The sequence below is a fragment of the Leopardus geoffroyi genome, chromosome A2 (genome assembly GCF_018350155.1).
Source record: "Leopardus geoffroyi isolate Oge1 chromosome A2, O.geoffroyi_Oge1_pat1.0, whole genome shotgun sequence".
Classification (NCBI taxonomy): Eukaryota; Metazoa; Chordata; class Mammalia; order Carnivora; family Felidae; genus Leopardus; species Leopardus geoffroyi.
Window position 1 is genome coordinate 155668879 of NC_059331.1, and position 22719 is coordinate 155691597.

At 37.6% G+C, this 22719-nt stretch overlaps 1 protein-coding gene across 5 annotated transcripts in view; it reads right to left on the bottom strand.

Annotated features, from left to right (window-relative positions):
- Positions 1-22719, bottom strand: part of BRAF (B-Raf proto-oncogene, serine/threonine kinase) — a 174685-nt gene that overhangs the window by 36429 nt on the left and 115537 nt on the right. For 4 of the 5 annotated variants that reach the window (XM_045495890.1, XM_045495891.1, XM_045495892.1 and 1 more), the window contains exons 9-13: positions 18395-18431; positions 14602-14738; positions 14238-14355; positions 12150-12234; positions 11133-11309 (exon numbers count right to left, since the gene is read on the bottom strand). In XM_045495890.1, coding sequence (XP_045351846.1) covers positions 11133-11309; positions 12150-12234; positions 14238-14355; positions 14602-14738; positions 18395-18431 — 554 coding nt within the window. Of the gene's footprint in view, positions 1-11132; positions 11310-12149; positions 12235-14237; positions 14356-14601; positions 14739-16867; positions 16988-18394; positions 18432-22719 lie in introns of all 5 variants that reach the window. The other variant, XM_045495894.1, reaches the window with a different exon arrangement.

A 22719-nucleotide genomic window follows, 5' to 3' on the forward strand; every position in this document is an offset into this window, starting at 1 on the left:
GTTTTTTGTTTCCTAGCTGGGACCTGCATTAGAGAGGGTATAATCCCCCTTGGAAAATCAAACCTTCTAAGTAAAACATTGGCCTAAAAATAATAAGTGGGAATGTTTTACAAACATGGAATATCATGGTACTGATGGAACAGCAAAAACCCTATTATTCTTTCTAAAAGTTCATTTCAAACACAAGTCCAAAATCAGAAGCATAATTATTTTTTTTTTTATAAAATCAAGGTAACTCAGTGGAGGAAAGGATAGTCATTTCAACAAATACTGCTGGGATATCCATATGGAGAAAAAAAATCTTCAACCCTCATCTCATTCCAAACTCAAAAATCAATCTAAAGTGGATTTAAGACCTAAAACTAAAAGCAAAAACTGTAAAACTTCTATAAGAAAAAAATTTCTACCACCCTCATGTACACATACAGCCTTTTAAAGTTTTCAGGATATTTTTGCATCACTGCAAAAAAAACAACACTTTTTTTGCATCACTGCAAAAAAACCCAACACAACAACAAAAAAAAACCACTTTGTGTTTCTCTGGGAGGCAAGCAAAACAGCAATAATTGCACTTATACTAATGGGAAAACCAGAGCCAGGAAGAGGTAAGCAACATAACCAGAGGGACAGAGTGGAAAGGGCATGGGTTTTGAATTCCAACTGCATCACTTACTAGCCATATGACCTTAGGTACATTTACATAATCCCTTTTAGCTTTAGATTCCTAACCTAAAAAATGGAGGTAATAATGATTACCTTGAAGGGGTTCCTTCTAAAAAAAATTTTTTTAATGTTTATTTATTTTTGAGAGAGGGAGTATCAGTGGGGGAGGGACAGAAGGAGAGAGAGACAGAGAGAGAGAGACAGAGAGAGAGAGAGAGAGGGAGAATCCAAAGCAGGCTCCATGCTGGCAGCACACAGTATGATGCGGGGCTTAAAACCAAGAACCGTGAGATCATGACCTGAGCCAAAGTAAGACACTTAACCAACTGAGCCAGCCGGGCACCTGTGAAAGGGTTTCTTCTTTCTTTTAACACGTGTTTACTGAAAGCCCACTATGTGCTAAGCAACAACTGTTCTAAGTCTTGAAGATAAAGCGGAAAAGTCCTACCTCAAGGTGCTTACATTTTAGTACAGAAGATGGAAAAGAAAAAAGATGTGTCAGTATTCTGTGAGTGGGGGGACAGGAAATGATGAGTTGGCAGGGGGTTGTGATTTTAGGGCAGGGAGGGCCTCTTTTCAAAGGACCTTTTGATGAAAGCCTGAAAGGAGGGGAGGGAGAGAGTCATGCAGATATGGGATAAGAGCATAGAAGGCAAAGGAACTAGCGAGGGCAAGGCCCTAAGGGAGGCATGTGCTTCCCAAATTCTAAGAGTGGCAAGAGGGCAAACTGGCTTGCAACAGAGGGAGCAAGAAGGAAGAGCAGTAAATGAATTGAGAGGTAATACGAAAGCAGAGAGATTGTGGTGGTGGTTACCTTGAGGAACTATTGTAAGGACTTTGGCTTTCTTTCTGAGTGAAATGTGAGACGCTGGGAGGCCAGAGGAGCAACATAACCTGAGTTAAGTCTCAAAAAAGACTCTGGGTGCTGAACAATAATAACCTGAAGGTAGGTAAGGGTGGAAGAAGAGCACTAAGCCAGCCAAGAGTTAATGGTGGCTTGAATCAGAGTGAACGGCAGAATAGGAGATAAGAATTTGTCAGATTCTAGGTATATGTTTTTCTTTTAATTTTTCAATGTTTACTTATTTTTAAATGTTTATTTTTGACAGAGAGCGAGCGAGCGAGTGCAACTGGGGGAGGGGCAGAGAGAGAGGGAGACACAGAATCCGAAGCAGGCTCCAGGCTCTGAGCTGTCAGCACAGAGCCCGACACAGGGCTTGAACTCACAGACCGCGAGATCATGACCTGAGCCGAAGTCAGACGCTCAACCGACTGAGCCACCCAGGCGCCCCTGTTTATTTTTGAGAGAGAGCACATGAGCAGGGAAGCAGCAGAGAGAGAGGGAGACAGAGAATCCAAAACAGGCTCTGTGTTGTCAGTGCACAGCCCAAAGTAGGTGTGAACCCATGAATCGTGAGATCATGACCCAAGCTGAAGTCAGACGCTCAAATGACTGAGCCCCCCAGCTGCCCCAAAAATGAAAACAGGATTTAAAAAAAAAATTTTTTTTTTAATGCTTATCTTTGAGAGAGAGAGAGTGTGAGCACATGTGCGAGTAGGGGAGGGGCAGAGAGAAAGGCAGACAGGAGAATCGAAGTGGCCTCTGCGCTGAGAGCCCAATGCAGGGTTTGAATTCACGAGCCATGATATCGAGACCTGAGCCAAAGTCAGACACTTAACTGACTAAGCCACCCAGGCACCCCTCTAGATACACTTTAAAGACAGAGTGAACAGGAGATAATAGGCTGGGTGTATGGTGTGCCAACAAGAGAGGAGTCAAAGATAACTACAAAATGTTGACATAAGCAGCTGACAGAACAGAGTTGCCAGTTACTAAGATGAAAGGACTGTAGGAAGAGCAGGCTTGAGGAAAAAGGTCAAGTCCTCAGTAGGAGACACGCTAAATATGAGATGTCCATTAGACAGTCAAGCAATGTGGAGCAGACAGCTGGATAGGACAGTTTGGAGTTCGGAGGAAGTGAGTTGGATGGTGATGGGCATATAAGTGGTAACTGAACAGTATTTTAAGCCATGAAACTGGATGAGATCACCAAGAGAATGGAGATTCCTGCAGAGTTCCAACATTCAGCAAGGTTCAAGCGTTGAGGAAGAACTAGCTACAAAGGAGAAGTAGAAGGAAAATCAGGAGAAGGGTGTTTCTCAAATTTTAATATGCATCCAAATCATTTAGGGACTTTGCTAAAATATAGTCTCTAATTCAGAAGATCTGGGGTAGCACCTAAAACTCAGCATTTCTTTTTTTAAATGTCATTTCGCGGGGCACCTAGGTGGCTCAGTCGGTTGAGCCTCCGACTTCGGCTCAGGTCATGATCTCGCGGTTCGTGAGTTCGAGCCCCGCGTCGGGCTCTGTGCTGACAGCTCAGAGCCTGGAGCCTGCTTCGGATTCTGTGTCTCCCCCTCTCTCTGACCCTCCCCCGTTCATGCTCTGTCTCTGTCTCAAGAATGAATAAACATTAAAAACAATTTTTTTTAAATGTCATTTTCACTAATACTTCTTAATGTTTATTTATTTTTGAGAGACAGAGAGAGAGACAGCATGTGAGGGGCAGAGAGGGAGACAGAATCCCAAGCAGGCTCTGCTCTGTCAGCACAGAGACTCATGGTGGGGCTTGAACTCACAAACTGTGAGATCATGACCTGAGCCTAAATCAAGAATCAGATGCTTAACTGACTGAGCCACCCAGGCACCTCTAAAACTCAGCATTCCTAAAAGGCTCCCAAGTGGTACAGACGCTACTCAGACCAGATTCTGAGTAGCAAGGGATTAAGGATGGGTTTCATCGGAGAAGGGTATGATCAACTGCAGAATATGTTTCTGACAGTACAAACAGATGGAGACTGTAAATCTAACCACTGGACTCACTAAGAAGTATTTCAGTGGAGTATTGGGACAAAATCCTGACCAGGTGGGATCCACAATAAAAGGGAAGAAGAGAAATTACAGAGTGAATATCAACAACTCTTTTGTCAAGGTTTACTGTAAAGAATAGAAAAATGAGGTGATAACTTGAGGGGGAAGCAGAATCAAGGATGGGTCCTCCATAACTTTTTATTAAGAAATTTTTAAGCATAAAGTTGAAAGAATATTACAATAATCACCCTACAATCTCCACCTAGATTCAACAATTGTCAACATTCTGCCAAATGTGCATTATAAGGAAGATCTTCTAAATGAAAGAAAATCCAGTAGAAAAGGAAAAGCTGAAGATGAATAGGGGAGATTTACTCCAAAGATGTCAGTGAGTAGGGGAAATAAGACAGGGATCTAGCATATGAAAAGGAAGGGTTGGCTTTCACTCCTAGTGATAAGGCAGAAAAATTGAGCATGAACATAGGCGGGTGGGCAGATGTGGTGGGTGCTTCTAATTTTCTCAATGAAATCACAGGCAAGGAAATCAGCTGACTGTTCTTGGAGAGGTGTTGCAGGTTTGAGGATAGAGAAGGTAAGACACCCTCTAGGAGAAAGGAAGAACGAACAATCTTAAAAAAAAGTATGGCTGCTGTATTACATTAAGAGCCCACTTGAGGTATTGAAAAGACTAAGCTGGAGAAGCAGCAACGTGTAAAGGAATATACTCTGACACCAAAGTGTCAGCGCCAGGTTACTTGATCTCTCTAAACCCGTTTCTTTATAAGTAAATGGGGATAATAATAGGATATACCTCACAGGGCTATTGAGGATTACATGAGGTAGCATATATAAGTACACAGAACAAAGTCTGGCACATAGTAAGTACTTGCTAAACACATTACTGCATATATAAAAAACCAGAGAATGTAGCTGGTATAAAAAACAGAAGGAGAGGGTAAGTTACTAGTATGTAGCAGAGGTGGGGTTAAAACATAGTATTTACTGATCAAGAAAGATATTTAAAATAAGAATGAAAAAAGATAAAACCAGTGCGAGTCCATACTTGGAACAACAACATAACTCACTGTGTATACTATTAAGTACCAAATTCTGAAAGGACACACAATACACATCAGAATATTAATGGTGATTATCTCTCGGCGGATTACTGGTGCTAATTTATGTTCACATTTCCTGGGTGTTCTCCAGTGACTATGTATTCCCTATAATAACTTTTATTTTGAAATTAAGAACTGCACCAAAGGCAATCACTGCAGCAATCACTCATATTTCTCACTATAATTAATTCTGTTAAAAATTTTCCACATTGGCCTCCCGGTTTTCACAGTTCATAAAACTTATGAAAGTAAAACACAACTATGGAGTCTTTTGTTTTAAATTAAAAGACAGAAATAATCAACGTGTTATAGATAAGACAACTGCTCTTCTCTCCCTGATAGCTGTCCCCATGCCAATCCCTTCCACCATTCTTGCAAACCACTACTCAATCTGGTGTGTGTCTGCTAATCCTTATTTTAATACTTTTGCATACTTATGTACACCTCTCTTAAAAAAACAACAACCCACATATAAAAATGTTTTGTTTTTAAAATTTCAAGTGGTCTCGTGCTATAGCTTTTCTCACCTGATACTGCTTATCTTAAAGCTAATGCTGATACGTAATTCATTTCTGCTGTGTATTATTCTCCTGCACAGAGGTGCCAATATTCTATTTATCCAAGTCCTCTGATGGACATTTAAATTTATAATTTTTCACTGTTATATATTTTCCTGCAATACATCTCTTCCCATATAAACCTTTTATGGAACAAAAGCTGGCATCTCTCGGGGCAGGTCAGGTACTCTCCATTTTATCAGACCTTCTGGAGCACACCAGGGGTGGCCGGTTGCATCAGGTGCCAGTAAGCAATTCCCCTCATCTTTCTCAACACGCAATTCTGTCTGAATTCAGGTATTCTGCTAATCCCAGTGGGTGAAAAATAGTACTTGTTTTAGTTTTTATTTTTCTGATTACCAGTACCCTCTTTTGTATCATTGTTCTTATCCACTGGAAAAGCATGCTCACTATAATTAAATATTCTTTGATCAACTGGAATTATTTTCAATCACTGATACACGTTCACCTCTTTTCAGCTTTAATTCATCCTTCCATCTTTTTTTTTTTAACTAGGTTTATTATCTTTTTTAAATTTTATTTTCTTAAATTTACATCCAAATTGGTTAGCATATAGTACAACAGTGATTTCAGGAGCAGATGCCTTAGTGCCCCTCACCCATTTGGCCCGTCCCCCCTCCCACAACCCCTCCAGTAACCCTGTTCGTTCTCCAGATTTATGAGTCTCTTCTGTTTCGTCCCCCTCCCTGTTTTTATATTATTTTTGTTTCCCTTCCCTTATGTTCATCTGTTTTGTCTCTTAAAGTCCTCATATGAGTGAAGTCATATGATTTTTGTCTTTCTCTGACTAATTTCACTTAGCATGATCCCCTCCAGTTCCATCCATGTAGTTGCAAATGGTAAGATTTCATTCTTTTTGATTGCTGAGTAATACTCCGTTGTACATATATATACCACATCTTCTTTATCCATCCATCCACCGATGGACATTTGGGCTCTTGCCATACTTTGGCTATTGTTGATAGTGCTGCTGTAAACATGGGGGTGCATGTGTCCCTTCGAAACAGCACACCTGTATCCCATGGGTAAATGCCTAGTAGTGCAATTGCTGGGTCGTAGGGTAGTTCTATTTTTAGTTTCTTGAGGAACCTCCACACTGTTTTCCAGAGTGGCTGCACCAGCTTGCATTCCCAAAACTAGGTTTGTTTTTAAGTAAAGAGGCATACTTTTCATTATTTTTTAAAAAAGTAAATCGTGAGGATTTATCCCCAAATTACTTTTAATTGTCTTTTTTCAGATTATAACACTTCTGTGGGTATAACAACAGATCACAACTTTCTCTTGATTTAACACCTAGTAAATTTTCTGATAAAGTTAAATGAAAAGTTATACAATAAATATTATACTGAAATTAAAAGTCCTGCAAGGAAATGGCATGACAGATTGATCATTCATGAAATTTCTTTAGTAACAACATTTTTAAAATACCTTGGCCCTAAGGTCAATGACTGTCAGGTGAGAAGATGATAAACATACTATACTAGCCCTGATTCGGGAGGAATGAGACTCTCCTTATCTACCATTACAACAACTCTGCTCTCTTCAGGTAAACCTAGCAATCAGAAATGATTCTTCACTGAGGAAAGGAGACAAAATCACACAGGAAAAATGTCACCCACCTGCTTATATTCTGTAATCCAATGAAGGGGACACATTTGAAAGTCCTAATGATTCATTTTCCTAATTACTAACGGTTTTATCCTATGAATGACTACAACCCCAGCACCTTGTATCCTTATTCTGCTTATACTCTCTGACTTCAAAATACATTTTGTGTGAGCAGTGGCTGACTGTATACTTTCAAATTGGGAAGGAGTTAGGGGAAAATAATACATTTCAGAAAGTATTCAGAAAAGATCAACAACATCTGGAAAACATTCAGGTGGCAGACTATTTTGAAACGGGGGCTTTGCAAAAGTACACTATTAGGTGGCTCTTTAAAAAGACTATGGACTTATCGGTTAGCTACATCTAGCTTGCTCTGTCCTTTGTGAAATGATGGTGGAGGACAGGGAAGGAGGAATCAGACATTTAAAAGTTTAAGTAAGTACAAAGCATATAATTTGTGCTGGGCTACAATATCAACATTTTAACACTGCCGTTGTTGTTATTATCCAAACGTTCCTAACAAAGCATCTATTCTTGCTTCATGAATAAAAAATCTTCTTTCATCTCTGAGGAGACTGGTAGGTATTCGGGGGAGAGAGGTGTCTCTTCTCCTTGCCTTGTGTTTGTTTATTCCTTGTTGCCTCTTTAACTCCGTTTGTTTTGGTCTCTGTCATTGGCATCCCACCCTTTACCTCTGACGTTTGATGATCCAGAGACAATTTGTCTTACTCAGACTAAATGAAGGTTCAAAAAACTGTCTGGAAGGTTTGAGCATATGGATGGGCTTCTTGTTTTTTAAATTCCTTGTGTAGTGATCTAAGTGGAATCCCTGATGTCCCTACCTTTGGGTCTTTTCTCTCGGTTGATAAGATTCCTCAGAGAAGACTCTCCCATCTCCTGCCTAAAGGGGAAGGTTTGGCTGCCAGCATTTGGCTGGGAATCTTTGAAAACAGAGTGCTGGGGAACTCTCCATTCATCCTTCCGGAAACAGTCACTCAACCCCGTTTCTGACAAAATCTCCACGCCCATGTCCCCAGTCCAGATATAATTGATTTTCCTCTCTCCAGAGAATATAAAAGTCTACAGTAGGGCAGGGAGGGGGCAGTCACCCAGCGAACCAGAGCAGGACGCAGGATTTAGAGATTTGCAGATACGCTCTCTCACATATCTCCCCTCTTCTGAAGGCAGCCGGCACTGCCAATTCCTGACACTTTTGAGGAACCTGTGGTGTCAGGTTGGCCTTTATTTCCCCATTGCCAACTAAGGCTTTAGCTTTTTTTAGGTATATTAATTCCATTACCACTTCATCTGCTTTCTGGCTTTCAAAATGTTGTTATTGTTTCCTTCCTCTCTGTTACCTCTGTCCTTATATGTTCATGCTTAAAAAAAAAATTCCTTGATTGTAGTTTTAGTGGCGTTTCAAAACACAGCAAAACTTTGTCACCTTAACTTGAAACCCACATCTGCCAAAGCCGTTAGAAACTAAAGATGTGTTACTACATTTAACCAGGTGCATGTTACTGTCTTATAAAGAACAGAAAGAAAAAATAGGAACTGTATCTTCTTTGGTTCATTTAAAGCTGGCAATAAACTCTTGCTAGAGGGCTTAAAATTTACAGTTAAAAAAAAGTTTATTTATTTTGAGAGAGAGAGAATCTCAAGCAAGCTTTGGGCTGTCACCCCTGATATGGAGCTCAATCGAACGACCCTGGGATCGTGACCTAATCCAAAATCAAGAGTCGGATGCTCAACCAACCGAGCTACCCAGGTACCCCTAAAATTTACTATTAATACTTTTTTAGCTATTAAAATCTATGATAAATTTATAGAATGATCTGAATTCATAACTAGGTATACTCATTATATAGTCAGAGTTACCTAAAAATATAACCAAAGTGTTTTGGAATAGACAGATGCAAAGGTTTATGCTTACAGAACCCAGACTGTAAAGCGATGGGATCATATTGTGCCTCTTCACTGACTATTCTCCAGACTACAGAACTATTGCAATTTGATAATGTTCTCTCTATTGTACTTCTTGTCTTTATCAATAGTGGCATTCCACTGCTCCATCACTGTTCCTGTTTTTTTTTTAATGTTTATTTATTTATTCTGAGAGAGAGAGCGAGGGAGAGAAAGACAGAGATAGAGCGCGCAGGCACGTATGCACACGAGTAGGGGAGGGACAGAGAGAGGGGGAGAAACAGAATTCCAAGTAGGCTCTGCACCATCAGCACAATGCCTGATGCGGGACTCAAACTCACAAACCGTGAGACCATGACCTGAGCTGAAACCAAGAGTCAGATGCTTAACTGACTGAGACACCCAGATGCCCTACCCATCACTGTTTCTAAAAACAATTTTTAGTACTATTCTTTGCTGCCTCTGTTTATAGCAAAAGCATTTCCCCTTATTCTTTTGTTATTCTCTTTGACCATTTTCTCTTTCCTTGACACTTCTGTTTTGATATGCTTCTCTCTCTTCCAAAAGGTAAACCAGCAATAATATGCAGTTATGTGTAATCATTCTTTCATTTTGTGTGTGTGTATTTAACAGATATGTAGTGAGTACTTATCATAGGCCAGGCCCTGTTCTAGGCATTAGGGATAAAACAATGAACAAAATAAAGCCCCTCATCTCATACAGCTTATATTCTAGTGGGGGTGACAGACAATAAACAAATATGTCCGATACAGCTGAGTCTCAAAAACAAAAGGATAGGGATACAGAAAGTATCATCGGTGGGGTAGGAATCTTAGTTACATAAGATGATGAGTGAGAGAAGCCTTCTTTTAAAAGGTAACATTTAAACAGAGACCTAAGGGAGAAGCTCTATGGATATTTGCAGAATGAGTATCCCAAAGAGAAAAATAACCAGTACAAAGGCTGAGGAGGGAAGATGCTTGGCTTGAAGAAACAGCAAAGAGACTGGTGGGATGGGAGCAGAATAAGCTTTGTTTTCTTATCAATGTTTACTACTTTTGCCACGGTTTACTCTTTCCAAGAGTTTAATATACCTTTCAGATTTGAACGGATTCAGATTCTAACTTATATGAAAGGCTGACATTGTTTGAAGTCTAGTGGATAAGTGGGAATGTTACTGAAGAGGTAATCATTTGCTGCAATAAGCATTCTGGCTGACCACAGGCTTGTAAACAATGTAAATTACTTAAATTACTTAGATATATTACTTAGTCTTGAGACAGGGAGGGTGATAGTTCAGTGGGAAGATTTAAGAGCCCGATCTGATTTTCAGTCCTGGTCCTACACTTACACACTAAGTGACCTTGAGTCAGAGCTCTAGGTACTGGTACTTATATACACTTTTACTCTTTTATTCTAATTTTAAAATGTAAAAGTAGCATAGTGAATATGGGGAAAGAATAATGGCTTGGGAGTCAGATTCTGAGTCAAACACCTCTGCTGCTATTTATTAAATGTGCAGCTATAGACATCACTTAAAAGCCTGAGTTTCCTGACCTTTAAAAGAAAAAAAAAAAATCTACTTTATAGCACTATAGAGATTAAATGACATAATAAAAGCCATTTGTATACTATAAAATATAAGATACACACATATTTTTAAACTACCCATAGAGCTTTTAAACTTGTATTCTACTAACTTAAAATTTTTCATCTAAGTACTTTCAAAATTCATTCTTAATTTTTACCTTTTGATTTCCTTCTTCATTTGTACTTAAGAGCTGCATGCAAAATTTATCCCTCCCAGTTGGTTCCCTATTCTGACCGATGATAAATTCTATTTAAGCAACATTTTATCTTTTAAATTACATAGCAAAATTCAACAGATATGAACAACTCAACTCGGAATCCTTAAAAAAGCATCAGAATGCAGATTTTCATTTTATTTTATTTCACTCAGATGACATTTTGTAATAAAAAATATGAGTACATGGAGAAAATAATTTGAAAGGATAACTTAATTATTTTGTATACTTCAGTAACTGTTAAAGACTTTTTTGTAGACTTTCTTGGTTTTTTGGCCTATTTTGTTTTGTTAACCTTCAATACTAAATCATTGCATGCTAAACATAAAATTGCAGTCACGTATTTGTTATCAAATATTTGATACATGTTTTTGAAGACTATACTAAAGATATACTAGAGAGACATTTTATTTCTTAATATATTTTTAGCCATTAGTTAAAAGTGTTCCTATGTTACTAGACAGTAATTCAAAAGCAACCCAAAAGAATATTAGCTAAAACCTTTAAAATACCATCAGTGGTCTTCAAAAACAATTTACAAGAGATTTAACAGAATGGAACTTACTCCATGCCCTGCGCAGTCTGCCGAGCAATATCTATCAGCTTGATCATCTCGAATTTGGTCTCGATGATGTGGAGATGGTGGTATAAGCTGGAGCCCTCACACCACTGGGTGACAATAGCCAGCTGGGGCTTTGTTGAATAGCCCATGAAGAGCAGGATGTTCACATGCCGAGTTTTCCTGTAAAAGGAAGTATGTTAGTAAATAGTAAATGTCGATAAACTTCAGCAAATCTTAAAAAAGTGGACCAAAGCAGTCTGATTATCAGGAAGATGTTAGAACATAAGGAAGGATAAGTTTAGAAATTATTTTAGGAATTGTCTAGTCTAATATCCTACCCCTTGCAGGAAGATCTTAGGTTTTAATATACTTCGCAACAGGCAACTGAAGTTGCTTAAATACCTTCAATTGTGCAAAGCTCTTCACTGAGGCTGCAGCTTCTTTTTTCACCCTTACCCCCCTTTTGAAAGTGGTTCTAGTATTAAAAAGTTCTTTGGGGTTGAGAAAAAACTATTTCCCTACAACTTCCACCACTGGCCGTGTTCTGCTCTCTGGAATAAAACAAAGTCTGTACCTTCTTGAACATAATAGCCTTCTGTGGACCCAAATATACTCAGTTCTATCGACTGTTTTCCCCTTGTTACAGTTTCAGAACCCTCCTCATCTAAGTTGTCCCTGGATAACTCTAGTTTGTTAATGTTCCTCAAGTCCCAGGGCTTGACACAATCTTTAAGTGTGTTCTGATAAATTTAGAATTTTGAGAGTATTATTTCCATAAGTGGAAATAGGATTTTTCATGATCAGAACACTGTATTTCCATTAATTCACCTTAGGACTAATTTTCCTATCAGTTATACCATATAATATTGTACACCACTTAAACAATACGGTTAAAGACATAGTATACTCAAACTCTGTCTTATCCACTTTTTGTAAACCTGTAAAGCCAACAGTGGCTATCACTGGAAAATAGAAGACAAAGATAACTTCTCTGGAAAACAGTAATGCACACAGGCTCACCTGAGTACTCCTACTTCATTTTTGAAGGCCTGTAACTGCTGAGGTGTGGGTGCTGTCACATTCAACATTTTCACTGCCACATCACCTAAAAAAAAAGTTGTCATTCCAAATGTCATTCCAATTTTTTAAACTTAAAAAAAAAAAAAAAAAAAAAAAAATATATATATATATATATATATATATATAAAAACCTCTTGGATATTTTCACTAATTACCATGGCCTTAAATCCATACCATTATTAAATTGCAAATAAATGAGATCTTAACTTCTAAAATGTATTAATTTTCTAAGGATAAAAACTAAATGAACAATGACACTCCTATACTCGTATTTCAAAATACCACCTCCCCCCCAATAGCCAATGTTGTATTTCCCCTAGAAATGTAGTTTAACCAAGTAAGTACCCATGGTATTTTCCTGATTAATTAACAATACTAAACCAAATGCTTTTATTATCTGAATGTTAAACTATTGATGACAGGCCCAATGAAGCTTGGCTGAAATAGAAAACTGCAGAGCTTCTTTATCAGAGTAGTTAACATGGTTTTCAAATCCAAGGATCACTTGCTTTTGCTCAGGAAGATTAAAAAAATAATTTTATGTGAAACAGAATTCTTACACATCGCCAGTGGGTGTGTAAAATGGTGCAAGCACTTAAAACACTTTTGGCAGCATCTACTAAAACTGAACATATGTATATCCAGTGGTACCACAATGCTTTCCTAAGTATATACCCAGCAAAAATGGAACATATGTTCTCCAAACAACATGTACTAAGAATATTCACAGCAGCAGCATTCGTAATAGCCCCAAACTGGACACTATTCAAATGTTCATCACACAGTAGAGATTGGAAAAGAAATCATGTTAGAGTCACACAATGAATACTATTCAGAGAATGAATGACCTATAACCACATACAATAATACAGATGAATCTTGTACTTTTTTGCAGGTTTGTTATACTTTGATATAATTATGGATTCTTCCTGATTATCGAAGTAATACAGTGCTCATAGTGAAAAACATTTTGAAAACAAAGAAAAAAAGTAAAATCTCCTATAATCATGTCACTCAGAAGTGATCATTGTTAACACACTGATATATAAACTTATTAGGCTTTTATATGTATGCAGTGTGAATATTTACGAATACACATGGAAAAAAATCACCTAAAAAGATATATACTAAAATGCTGACAGTCGTTTTAAAAGTTTATGTTATATGTATATTTCTAGGCAGTACCATAGTATAGGATATTATACATGCTGTTCTGTAAAATTTAATATACCACACATACCTTTCTGTATCAATAAATATAGATCTACCACACTATCTCATGTCTATATAATCACATATGAAGGTTATCAATTTATCCAGTCCTCTGTTAATGAACACGTAACTTTATTTCCATTTTCTCATTAAGTCTCTAATGAATATACTTGCACACACATCTGTTTGTTTCTGCCCGATGAGTTGTAGTTCTACAAATGGAATTGTTGGCTCAACACACATATTGACAAACTGCCCCCCAGAAAATCTGTAGCAATTTATTCTCCCTCCAGCAGTGTTACAATCACAGCTCTAAACATGGCCAATTTAAAAACAAACAAACAAACACAAAAACAAAAAAAAACCTATCTGTCCACTTGAGAGGCAAATAATGATTTCTAGCTTTTGAATTTGCAATTCTTTGATAATTAGTGAGGCTAAACATTTCTATATGCTCCCTGGTTGTTTCTTCCTTTGGTAAGTACAATTTTAATGTTTACCTGTGATTTATAACACAAATAAAACTATCAGCAAAAAGACTTCTAAAAGAAAAAAATCTTGGGGCGTAACTCACCCGGGGAATTGTCATCTTTAAAAATTATTACTGTAATGATAGGAGTCCTCCTTGCTGTGAATTGTTTTTATTTCCCATAATTTTTGTTAACCCTTTCTTTGGAGGACTCTTTAATCTGACCTATTTGCTATGATGCTATTTGCTTAGTGATTCAAACAGTGCATATTCCCTTTGATTTTTTTAAATCATAGTTATGACACGTATCCTATTATAACTTGTATGTTACTGTATTACATACGTACCATGCCACTTTCCCTTGTAGACTGTCCCAAATGACCCGGATCCAATTCTCTGTCCCACTGTGATCTGCCCATCAGGAATCTCCCAATCATCACTTGAATCCCTTCTACCAAGTGTTTTCTTCATAAAAATAGCACAAAAGTCAAGCCAAAGCAAACAAAAAAGGAAGAGAGCAAAAATCAGTGTGTGGGAATGCTTTAAGCAAAAAACTATCAGCTTTTAAATTTACTTTGTTAAGGGAATTCTGTGTCACATACTGACATATCATACATCACTATATATCATATAATCTAAAAGGTGACATTACATTTAGCTAGCTTATAAAACAAAAGAGCTTAGAGGACAGAAGATCTCATATATTCTCACCATTCGATTCCTATCTTCTGAGGATGAAGAAGATTTCCTTTCCCGCTGAGGCCCTGGAGATTTCTGTAATGCTTTTACATTAGTGAGAGAGCCCGGCAATGAGGCAGGGGGGGTGGCAGACAAGCCTGTGGTTGATCCTAAATTAGTGAAATGAAAAATGTATCTATTAAAGGAGGATTGAGTATGTTAATTTACTGGGGTAAGAGGGTGGGGAGAGATTTAGACTTCTTTTCAAAATGCAATGTATGTTTAAAGGTACATCTTTTGGAAATGATAGGACAAAAAAGGGCCTCATTTGGTGATCTGCACTGTAATTTCTTTTAGTTTTCTGGTCAATTTAATGACTTTTAAAACACCTGATTTCAGATACATACTTTGCTTATTGGTGTAGAGTCTGGAAGAAAAATAATCTTTCTAAAGTAAGAGATCAATACTAAAACAATACTCCCAAGTCTTTGTTTGATTTAAAAAAGTAAAATCAATTTAAAAGCTTATAGAAAAAATAAGCTTGTAACTATTTTATGTTACCTGAACAGCCAATCAATATAAAAGAGATGGAAACTCCCAAATGGGAACATATAATAATGGCCTTAATGTTAAAAATATCTGGCTCTATCATATTAGCCATGAGAACTTTAAAAATCCTATAGTGTTTAAGAGTTAGAAATATCGGTCAGTTCAGTGGTTCCTGGATTCCTGTTCTACCAAAGACTACTTGTTACCTGTATAACAAAATTAATACAAACAAAGCCAAACAGGTTTCTCAAGACTTTCTGAAAAATCTCTACAGGTATAAAGTGAGAGAAAAGTTAAGTGTTATGGCCTCTTGGCCAAGCTGCTACAAGTGGAAATATTCTATGAGTCAAGTGAGTCCAGGGGATACACTGAAAGTAGACTCAGTAGGCAGGGCTGCATACTTTTCTAAACACTGACTGAGCACAACTCCTAGATTCACCTAGCCGGTTTAGAGGGGTTCAGGGCAATGACTCCTAGTGGTGTCTGAATACAGTTAAGGAGACCTGAGATGTCCAGTAATATTTGCATATACAGAACAAAAAGACCTCGAAAGAATTTTTTCTTTTATAAGATTACTATTTGGGGGTAGGGAGAATAGCAATGTCTACATTTAAATGTTCAAACTGTATAGAATTTTATCATTGCCACATCACACGTCATCACATGGAGAATGTACCTGATCTGATATGCAATTTTCTAAAAGGAAATGGGGCCTGGGATGCCTATAACTAGAGCATAATCCATTTTCATCCTTCCAGCTGGTAATTTTCAACATCATAAAGCTTTAACTGCTTGCTCAGGCCTCATAGATTCTGATCTACTCAATAATGTACTGTATTACTTATTTCAGTGGCACTACTCAGTACTGTAGGAATTCTTGCCCATCCTATGGATTTTATGAGAAACAGCTGGGCTGAGACAGCAAAAATCTGAACCACCACCATCACTTTCAGAGTAAATAAGAGACACTAGCAAAAGCCAGTAAATATAATTCTTTAAAAATATTTGTAGTAAGATACCTGTCTGAATTTTGAGTTAAAACGTTAAGAGATCAGTTTAACTACAAAACGGAGTGAGATGAACTGAGAGAGTGGAACCACACTGCTATAGTGCTTCTTTCCTATTAGGGTGTAAGTGAGGGTAGCGATCCTCAAATTTTATGAAGTATGCTAAAAGTACCCCAAATATATTAAAAACCTTTCTTAAGGCTCCCTACCTCTGATATAATACAAAACGTACGTGTCCTGCATTAAAAAAAAGGACAGCGCTATTATAGAAAAATAAAGCCAAAAATCTGGCAAAATCTCCTAATTGGGGTTTCTATTTTTACTTTATTAAAAACCACAAGAGTTGATCACAAATATTAATAGTCATGAAGGCTATTATGTAAATGGATTAAAATAAAAGTTATTCTGATTGAGGCACCCCCCCCCATATACATTATTTATTGCCACCCACCGAGTTTAAGAAATTATCAAGACCAAAAAGTAAGTAATAGAACAAAAAACAAGATGGATATCTTAGCTCAGAATTTTCTTGCTTTTAAAAATTTATGACAGCATACAGAAAGCTTGTGGTAGTGAGTATGTGTGAGAAGCACATTCAGAGCATTCCAGCCAGGCCAAGCAGAAATTTAGTACTGAGAACTCTCACACTTACAAACACACGCTGTGAAGGTGAGGCACAAACAGTATCTGTAGTTTATATTGAGTTTGCTTTGGGTGAAAACAAGAAAGAAGAGCCCAACTACCTCTGAACACTGGGCCAGGCTCAAAATCAAACACTATTTCACTGGGGACAGAATGTAGGAGGGGACTGGGAGTCCGGGATTGGTATTTCCGAAGACCACGCATCAGCTGGTTCAAAGGGGCTGTTAGAAGAGAAAGAGAGGGGCAGGCAAACACAAGAAGACAGACACACAGAAGAAATGAAAGAAGTCATGGGAATAAATGAGTTGAAGCCTGCTTCACAAAATATTCTGGATGTCTAAAAAATCTGCTTGTTTTCATAAAATCCCAATGACTTTTTATAAAGTGACTCATAAAAAGGATAAGAAGTGCCATTTGATTTTTGGAACTAAGCAGGCAGTTTTTAAGATTAACTTAACTTTGTGATGCTAATATGATGGCAACACTTAAATGCTGGATGTACTGGGCAAAATTATCAGAAGCCACAGTTATTAAGACATATGAAAGTCAAACTGGCAGCAACATTAATTGGTGGATTCATGGAATAACAAATGGAAAACAACCACAACTTTTTAAACTACATGCTATAATGAATAGTAAGTCCAAGATACAATGCAGGGTTTTCATTGAGGCAGATTCACAGGTATAGAGAAACATAACACAAGATGACTTACACAATGTTTATTCAATATAAAATATCTTTAAAGTCTGGGTTTAGGTATTTTGAAGATAAAGCAGTTCACAGCGAGGAGACCGACTCTCAAAAAGGTAAACAGGTATTACAGGTCCTCTTTTTTAGAGAGAAAATACTTGAAAAGGTAAGCACTAAGGACCACCTGGAAGAAATCTTCAAGACAGTTTCAAATACCATTTCGTGGAAAACATTGTATAGGGATAAAATCTTACTTAAAAAGTAAGCAATGTTTTCTTATGTCCCCAATTTTTAGAGTGCTAGAGTGAACATCTGATGAAGCAATCTCCATTCAATTTCTCATTTACTTCTTTTATTTACTGGACTAATAAGAGGACAACATGCTTTCTTTCTATAAGGGTCCATTTTGTATAAGGTACATTCCAAACCCTTCTAGAAAGCTGAAGAGGCTGACAATGTCCAACAAACGGAGATGTTGTGACAGGCAATCTAAGGGATTCTTCACAAGAATGACTTAGGAAAATCAAGTGTTAACTGACCCTAAGCTCAATCATTACGTATGAGTGGTACTGTTAGAGTTCTCTCCCAAAGGGAAGTTAGCACCTCTAGTTTTAGAGATAGTTAGGAATCAGTAAGGTGGGTAAGACAGTTGATGATCTGTCTTTGAGGATAACAACATTTTAAAATTGTAGATAGTACATTTAAGATTTCCTTTTATGTCGTCTCTTTTTATCTACTCATCTTATAAATCAGTTAAAATTTTACCAGAGATGAATGATAAATAATAAAGAAAACTAAAAAAAAATTGGGGGGTTTTCCCCTACACATTTTTCTCTGTGTCTGTGTTTCATGAAAGAAGCAAATATAAAGGAGACAAGCAGCAAAGCAATTGCATTTTTCCCTGATTTTTTTTTTTTTAATTGAAATCACTACTTACCTCCATCACTACGAAACCCCTGGTCTCTAATCAAGTCCTACAAATAAACAGTAATGGATATTTATTCAAAGCATATGGTAAGAAAGTAATAACAACACTGAACTTTCCACTAACCATTAACAGAAAGGTTAATTCAACATAATACCTGTCATACAATTACTTCACAAAAGAATATGAAATTAGGGAACATAAGATAAACATTTTGAAGCACTTGTCAACCTAACCCCTATATTGAAGGGATTATTAGTCCTAATCAAATGTTGAAATCCCTTTCAGGCCATTCAAAACCAATGGCTACATCAATTCTTTTTTTTTTTTTTTTTTTTTTTTAACGTTTATTTATTTTTGAGAGAGAGGGAGACACAGAATCTGAAGCAGGCTCCAGGCTCCAAGCTGTCAGCACAGAGCCCGATGCGGGGCTCGAACTCACGAACCTTGAGATCATGACCTGAGCTGAAGTCAGATGCTTAACCGACTGAGCCACCAAGGTGCCGTTGGCTACATCAATCTTAAAAAAAATTCTACTGGCACATATCAGGCATAAAATGTTCATACCCTTTGATCTTGTAATTCCACTTTTGGGAATTTTTCCTAAGGAAATAATTCAGAAGAAAAAAATGTATGCATAAACATTCAGTGCAGCATTATCCATCATACTAAAATATCAGAAATAATTATTTCCCTATTATAGACATATGACATTTTAGTTAAGTAAATTATGGTGCATCAGTTTAGTAAGTATTATGCAGGTACTGAAATAAGTATGAATCTTGTATCGTGAAACATGTTTACAATATAAAAAAATATTAAATGTACACAAAATACAAATGTATTTTGATTACAATCAAAATACAGATGCGTAAGGAAACACTAGAGGGGAAAAAAAATCAAAATGGCTCTAATAGGGTTTTGTTAAAGTTTGTCTTTATTATTAAAACATATCTTCCTACAACAGACAATACTGGGTGATGGGGAGGGAAAAGTCTACTGGCAACGCGATGCACTTTGGACATTGATAGGTGGAACTTAGTATGTTTACCCAGTTTAAATAGGAGGGCCTGAACGGCCCCAAATGTCTCTAAACAGGCTCAAAGGCTCTTTGCAAACAGGCAGCTTTTTGTTTCTAGTCTAGAATAAATTCTTTACAAATGCATTTCCATCATGTGTAATGTATTATATAAAGCCTTTGCCATCTTCTACAGAATAACCAACAAATATACATCTGCCAACAATGTGCTAGGTGTTAGGGGCTGCATGGCTACCAATAAATATAAAATCCTTGTGGTCTCACTAACTTTCTCTGTGTTCTTGAGGACTTGTAATCTTTTTTTTTTTTTTTTAATTTTTTTTTTCAACGTTTATTTATTTTTGGGACAGAGAGAGACAGAGCATGAACGGGGGAGGGGCAGAGAGAGAGGGAGACACAGAATCGGAAACAGGCTCCAGGCTCTGAGCCATCAGCCCAGAGCCTGACGCGGGGCTCGAACTCACGGACCGCGAGATCGTGACCTGGCTGAAGTCGGACGCTTAACCGACTGTGCCACCCAGGCGCCCCGAGGACTTGTAATCTAAGTGGAAGAAAGATGTACAAACATGGAAATGAAATGATAAAAGAATAATAGCTTAAGAAAACAATAAAAGAGGTGCCAAAGTTGCTTAGTTAACTGCCAGACAAATAGTATGGGTGAAAAGACTCCTGGTGCCACATGAGTTCAAAGGATAAAGAACTGTAAGACCTCACTGTGGAAGCATTTCAAGAGAAGAGCTAGGAGTTGGGGGTAGATAGGAATGCAGGGGTGGAAAGAAGCAGAGGACCACCTACATTTTTTTTTAAAAAGTAGGCTCCACACCCAGCTTGGAGCACAACTGAGGGGCGTGAATTCACGATCCCGAGGTCAAGACCTGAGCTGAGATCAAGAGACTGAGCCACCCAGGTGTCCCAGAGAGGAACTTCTAGACACAAAGAACCGCAAGACAAAGGCAAAAATGCCACATCCCTTTCCTTTTTGCTTCACCAACCTTGTAATTCCCCACAACCAGGGATCAGCCACCTCTGGCTTTCTCCGCTCTTACTGCTAATTAACACCATAAACTTCTATTTTTCAATCTGTTCCTAAAGCTCTTTGACAATCTTTTCACTTATTCTAGGTTAAAGAGGATCTTCTAGTATCCCAATACTGGCTATTTCCAACTCTCCCTCATCTCCTGTAGCTCCTTTTGTTACTTATATCTCTTCCCTTTAGCATGATAGAGGAAACAGAAGCCTGTCCCTATATTAACAAGTATTTGCACAGTAGCATTAGCTATAATTTCTGAATTCTTACTATGTGCATAATAAACATTTTCAAACCAACAAAAGAGGTAGACACGGCTAGCTTCAAGGTTAAGGCACTTGCCCAAGGTCATACAGCCTGTAAAGAGCTGCAGAGCGAGCTATGTCCATCTTTAATTCCTCACAGCCTCTGAGGAATATCGTTTCCACGTTTAGGAACTGGACTATATCAATTATTCCCTCTCTTGTTATTTTGAACCTCTCTCTTCACTTGCTTCTTCCCCTCAAGTTACAAACATGCTGAAGATTCTCACATTAAAAACAACTGTCCTTCAATCCTGTTTTAATCTATGGCCCTTACATTATTCCTTTAGAGCCAATCTTCTCAAAAGTGACACTTACCCCCACACCTTCATCAGCCTTGCTCTCCTCCACTGGCCCTCTAAAACAGCTCTCAGGGAAGTCAAAGTGACATTTTAATTGTTCAGTAGTCATTTTCAGTCCTTATCACATGTGAGTCTCAGTGGCAACTAACATCAACTACTTCAGCATTCTTCAATTCCCTTTCTGCCCTTTGGGGTGACACTACTCTCTCTTACTTATGTAAAGTTAGACTTGGGAAGAGGAGCCCGTAAAAGGCACAGAAAAGGGCAGTCTTTGCCCGGACCTCAAAATGTTAATAATATTCAGTGGGGTTGCATATTCTACCTTCTTTTCAATTTACATGTAGTCTTTGAGTAGTATCATTTACACCCATGGTTTTAATTGAGAAATAAGCTAATTATTCCAAAATCTGTTATCTCTACTCAAGGTCCTTATATTCAACTGCCACTGGACTTCTAAACCAGTAAAGTCCCTCAGACAACTTAATGTCAGTATGTCCAAAATAAAAGTTACCATTTTCATTTCTATAAGATCTGTTCTTCTTCCTTTGGTATTTCCTATACTACTGAATGGAATGAATACTGTTTACCCAAGCCAGAGAAGTGTGGACATTATCTTCTAGATCTCATCTCTTTCACTTCTTTCTACTACTCTACAGAACAGTAGTTAAACATAAGCAAGAAAGACCAGGTTTTACCCCATTTCAATCATTTATCAGCAATGTGATCTTGGGTAAGTTTCTTAACCTCTTCAAATAGAATTTTCTCAACAGTAAAATAAGGATAAAAATAGTACTTAATCCATGAGTGTTTATGAGGACAGACTAAGAAAATTTATGTAGGGGAGCCTGGGTAGCTCAGTCGGTTAAGCATCCGATTCTTTGTTTCAGCGCATGTCATAATCTTATGGTTCTGTGAGTTCGAGCCCTGCGTCAGGCCCTGCACTGACAGTGTGGAGCCAGCTTGGGATTCTCTCTCTCTCTGCCCCTCCCCCACTCACGCTAGCTCTGTCTCTCTCAAAATAAACAAACTTAAAAAAAAAAAAAAGAAAATTTATGTAAAGCACTCAGTATAGTACTTGGCATATAGTAAGCATTCATAAACAGTAGCCATTTTTGATACCATTCCTAACAACCTTGCCTTCTAAATCTCTCGTGAACTCACAATATTCTTCCAAAATACAGAGCTGAGCACTTCCTCTCCCACTCAAAAGTTTTCCAGACTCCCTACTACCAGCAACCACAGAAACCTTAAAGACTTGACAATGCCTTTAAGTATGGACTCTACCTACCTAGTTTTGTCTTCTTTTCCCTACTCTTCTCCTGAACCAGAAACTCCTACAATGTGCATTATTAATTACATCCTAAGTAAAGGTACTTCCATATTTTTTGCATGTACTATTTCCTTAACAAATGCCCTTTCTTCTTAAAACCCCCACCTAGTGAATTTAATGAACTCCTACGCATTCATCTTTTATAATGTGGCTTAAATGTCCTTTCTCTGTTAAATACAGTGATAAACTCTACCCTGTGGCATATAGGATTATCACCCTCTTCTATAAACTACCGCTATATATTTTTGCATCTATTTATATGTCTGATTCATCCATTAGACTGTGACCTCTTTGCGATCACAGACTATATGCTAATTCATCTTTAATTCCCAATTCT